The sequence below is a fragment of the Gastrolobium bilobum genome, unplaced genomic scaffold, assembly GCF_033153095.1.
Source record: "Gastrolobium bilobum isolate Gb01-03AN ecotype WA unplaced genomic scaffold, APGP_CSIRO_Gbil_v1 utg14103, whole genome shotgun sequence".
Lineage (NCBI taxonomy): Eukaryota > Viridiplantae > Streptophyta > Magnoliopsida > Fabales > Fabaceae > Gastrolobium > Gastrolobium bilobum.
The window spans coordinates 87,405-92,692 of record NW_026895487.1 but is presented as its reverse complement, the minus strand read 5'-3'; the positions used below and the strand labels follow the sequence as shown (position 1 = coordinate 92,692).

Here is a 5,288-nt window from a genome sequence, read left to right as displayed (position 1 = left end):
AAATCTACATAAATATGAATCATTTTTTTTTAAATATGACAATATTAAAAAAGTCTCAAATACAAACAGAATTTATCAACAGAAAATATTCCATAAAAAATGGGGATGAAATTTTTTATGAAAATCATATTATGTCAAAAATAAAGACAGAACAAGATTTGATCATAATCACTAATGGAAATTTTTGTTGGAAAAAAATTTCCGCCGAAAGAGTCAGAATTAGAGACGGAACAAAATTTGGTCATAATCACTGACAAAAATTATCGACGGAAAAATTTATGTTGAAATTTTGGACGAAAACATTTCAGTTGAAATTTTTGACAGAAAACATTTCAGTCGAAATTTTTGACAAAAAACATTTCCATAAAAAACTTTTCAACGTAGTTATTTTTTCAGTCGATAATATTTTTCAAAATATTTTTCAGTCAAAACTTATGGATTTTTTCTTTCAAAAATATTCAAAAAATAATTTGTCAAAATTTTTGACGAAAAATAACTTTTTTCAAGAGTTTTGACAAAATATTTTTTTGTCGAATTTTGTAAAAAAAAAAAATGCAAAACCAATCTATATTATCAATCTATGTGGAGATTTTCAACGGATTTTTTTTTTTGCATCAAAAATTTCTGCCAGAATTTTTTTGTGTCATCAATTAGCGTGAAATTTTTGACAAAATTTGTACCCAATTTGATTTTTAGTCAAAAAAATTTGACAAGATTTTTTCCATCGAAAATTTCGAAAAAAAAATATGTCATCAATCCGCATGAAACCTCACCTCATGTTATCAATACGTTTGAAAATTTTCGACGAAATTCATTAAATAAATATTATGTTAATACTTTATTTTTTGATATAAAAGCAAGATTTTTGACGAATACTAACTTTCGCCTTTGGACGAAGCACATTTCGACCGAAAATTTCCGTCACAAAAGTATTTTTTGACAAAATTTTCATCATTTGCAATGGAAAAATTTTGGCAAAAATATGATTTTTTTAAAAGAGAGAAAAGTACATAAATAATTTTTGTAAAATTTTTTGATTTATTTTAATTTATAAAATATAATATTATATTAATTTTTTAAAATGGGTATAATTGTAGAAAATATTTCATTAACCCTCTATTTTTTCCCTTTACCTTATTTTTAACTCTCAAACAAGGGAATAGAATACCCTTCATTTCCCTTCCCTTCCTTCCCCTCCCATTACCTTGGATCATTTTCCTTTCATTCCTTTTCAAACTCCCACGAAGCCTAAAAGGACAAATATCCCCTTCAAAAAAAAATTCTCACAAAATTTAAATTTGTCAATTTTTTTATAATTAAAAAAAATGTCATGTAAGCTTCAATTTTTTTTTTTCATTTTTAGTAAAAGAAAAATAAGAAATTATTGTTTAAGTTAGTGTTTTAAAACCTTGATCAGACCAATCGAGTAGACTCGAGTTTTGGTAACCCACTGAGGGAAGTGGTGGATTTTTAAAAGAATTTACAGTGGCTGCGGAGATAGTAGTGGTGATTGGTGACAGTGGTGGAAGTCGTGGCTTTATAGTGGTGACAGCAGTGGCTGCGATGATGGTGGTGGTGGTTCATGACAGTGGTGGCGGTTACGGTAATGGTAGTGGTGATGGTGGTAGCGGTGGTGGTGATGACGGCAGCATGGTGGTTGTGATGGTGGCGATGGGTGGAGGTGGTAGCGATGGCATCGTGACAGTGGTGATGATGGCGATGGCATCGTCGTGATGGTGGTGATGACGACGACATTGGTGGTACAACGACGATGGTGGCGGTAGTCATGTCGGGATAATGGTGATGGTGATGATAATAGTGATGAAGAGTAATTGAGAGGAATAAGTGTTTTTAATTTTGTGTCCGGAAATAAAAAATCAAAAAAAAAAAATCGATTTTTTTCTGTTCTTCAGCATAAAAATTAAACCAATTCATCCCGAGAACAAAAACATAAACCGATTTTACCAAACAAGTTTTCTATCCATTTCTGTTCCCGAAAAGAGAAATTAAAAAAAAAAAAAAATTCAGAAAAGTTGTCATTCCACACCTATAGTGTTTTTTTTTGCTTTCCACAAGTAATACCCTCTATTTTTATATTGTCAAAAGCTGATTTTGTGTAAGAATTAAAACAAAAGTAAACACTGCCATATCTAAACCGAACGCGACACATCACATTAATAAACAAGGTGAGACATCCAGTTGTGTAACATACTTTATTGTTGCTAAACATTAAACGAATATCGCCTTAGCAAGAAGAGGTGTAGTTTCACACTTGTATGAATGACAACATCTACAAGTGGTATGCATAAGTTTTGGAGAGGCCAGCACCTATCATATAGTCAAAATTTATATAGATGTTGAGAGATATGAGGAAAGATTACAAGTGACATAAGTGTAATCAGAAGAGAATATTATTAAAGTATATGGTGAGCTTATCTTACGTAGTACCTCAGTTGAACTGTGAACATATCACATCACACTCACTTTTAAGGCTATCACATCTTCTGTGACATCATTCACTTGTGGTGTTCTCAACAGCCCCCAACAAAATATCATACCGCAGGTGTAGTTGTTTAGGAATCATTAGTCCAATACACCATTCAATTGCTGTCTATAAGTTATAGTAACCTTGTCTAATTGTCTTGTTTAGGAATCATTAGTCCAATACACCATTCAATTGCTGTCTATAAGTTATAGTAACCTCGTCTAACTGTCTACTACGCTTTTCTAAGTAACTTGTCTAGCACAATTGACAATCAATTCATTAAGGCATTTCACTCCTATGTATTTCAAATCATGGATTTAACCTTAAAAGACTTGTGATTTTCTGAATAATAAACCTTAGCTCTGATAAACTAACATGGCTACAGCTTGAGCTAAAATTCAATGATAATATACTTACTACTGGGTAATACAAGGCTTAACCATCTGTTTGATTGCAAGATCTTTCGAAAGCAATCTTCCCCGTGCACATATAACTGACATGATAGGGAGATTGATATTATAAATGGTTTTTAAAACCTCAAAGAAGTAGTCCTAACATCTACCTGGATGAGTATGATTTTCTAAATCATATACACAGGAATAGTCCAAGATGCAGAACTCAAATGAGAAAAAGTTGTGACTGTTCCATCTCCCAACATCTAAATCTAAATGCAAACACCCCCCCCCCCCCCCCCTCTCCTTTCTCTCCCCCCTTCCCCTTGGTTCTCTTTTCTCTTCCCAAAACACCCATTGTGATTAGCATAGCTGCCAAAGATCTTGTTAGCCAATCTAAAGAAAGAATATGAAGACTACAATGAGGTTTGAATCAATTGGCAAATTGAGCTCGTGAAATTGATCATTGCTATTTGCAAGCATACCTCCATATAAGTAATTAAGTCAATAATCTCCCAAGTTCCCAAATAGTTGCCGAAAACACGCAACCTTGATTCAGTTAGAGCAAAATCAGATATCAATGAATCATAGATTGTCAAATGATGAAGAAGCATATGCATTAAAGGTTGGCACATATAGGACCCATCATCTGACTTTCTACCCTCGTTTCAAGTGGTAGAAGATGCCATGAGATTCCATTTAAAAGAACAAAAGGAGAGAATAAATTACAAAAACAGGTGATAAAATGAAATTCCTATAACTCACTTGCAGACCAGCTGATGTGGCAAGTACAGAACAATGGAATCAAACAAATATCAAGTTAGGAATAGGAAAAAAGAAATAAGTACTCAAATTGTGCTTCTATTCACCCAGGCTTATAATCATACAGAAAATGAAACTATCTACATTCACCAATGGCAAAAAAGGATTTTATAGCAGAACTATTGACTCTATAGAACAAAATCTTAGCAGTAGTGACTAATGAGTAGCAGTATATCATTCAGAGTAATGACAATCTAAACACATATCTTTATAAGGCAAAACAAAAACGAAAAATAAAAAGAAAACACAACGAAGGAAGAACGTAGAGTACAAGCAGGGAAGATCTGTACATGAAGACGCTATGCGAACTTAAATTATGACAGATGGCCAAATAGCTACACTGGAGGTATGTTAGAGAAAGAGAACCCCTTGTATCCCTTGTAAGCATAGTATGCAATCCGCGTGTAGTAGAAACCCGGTATGAACAAGATCATTCCCAGTATTGCAAAGAACAGCCCTATCAAAGATTCAAACAAAAATTAAAATCAACCAAAAAGCCCAAATTAGCAAATTTGTAAAACATGGCAAAAAGTTTTCAACTTTACTAGACCCCTCAATTTTCCAGCTACCCAATTACAATTAGTACTCTCTGATCAGAAATTTAAGATATTTTTTCCCCTTAAGAAAACCCAAATGGAAGAAAAGGAAGAAAAAATGGTGTTTGTTACCGTGAGCAGTGTCACCACCGACATGTTTGTATGCCATGAGAGAACCGATGATGATGCCGAGGGTACCGAAGACGAGAAGGGAAACGGCGAGGGCGATTTCCTTGATGGGGGGTTTGTTATTGACGGTGTACGAGGTTTCCATCATGAAATCCTCGTCCGAAATCGAGAACGCGTGATCCACGTATGCCATTATGATAATCACTCTGTTTGGGTCGGTGTCGGTGTCTGTGTCTGTGTCGTTGCCTCCTTGTACTTGTGGATTTCGATGGACGAGGTTGTTTCGATGATAAACAGAACAAGGTTTGGTTGGGTTTAACTATGTTGAGACGGTGGTGGGTTGAATTCAGCTTTCACTTGCTCTTCAAGACTCGTTCAAATCGAGACTTGTCACTTTGGAATTGGCATAACCATTTATAAACGCCACCCCGCTACTGTATTCAAGCTAACCTATCTCAAAATAAACCAAACATTGACCAAAGATTCTTGTACAAGTATTACAATCACGTCTATTGGATTGAGATTTTAATGAATTATTTTTGGAAAAAAAAATTTATTGATATTTAATTAAAATTTTAAAAGTTTGAAAAAAAAATCACGTATTATTTAATTAAAATTTTAAAAAATTGTTTTAAAGTCCGTCTAAATCCGTTGATATTCAATCAATATTATAAACAAAGGAAAAACAAAACAATTCTAGTATTTAAAAATATGACGATTTTAATGAATTTTTTATTAGTGTGAATTTTGTGAGAATTTTTAGTGAAAAATATAAATAAGATATCTCTTTTACAATCTCACTATAATCCCTATGATTTATTAACATTTCTGTATTGCAGTGTCTTCTTCTTCTTTTGACGGGTTGACCCGCTTAAAATCGGATTCCACCCTGGGAGTTTCAACAAAACTCAAAAACAACCAATT

At 33.2% G+C, this 5,288-nt stretch overlaps 1 protein-coding gene across 1 annotated transcript; it reads right to left on the bottom strand.

Annotated features, from left to right (window-relative positions):
- Positions 1–3,684: 3,684 nt before the first annotated feature.
- Positions 3,685–4,799, bottom strand: LOC133313781 (uncharacterized). Its single transcript, XM_061515193.1, has 2 exons — positions 4,368–4,799; positions 3,685–4,156 (listed from the first exon to the last, which is right to left on the bottom strand). The coding sequence occupies exons 1-2, from the start codon at positions 4,555–4,557 to the stop codon at positions 4,035–4,037; spliced, it is 312 nt and encodes a 103-aa protein (XP_061371177.1). The 5' UTR covers positions 4,558–4,799; the 3' UTR covers positions 3,685–4,034.
- Positions 4,800–5,288: the final 489 nt, after the last annotated feature.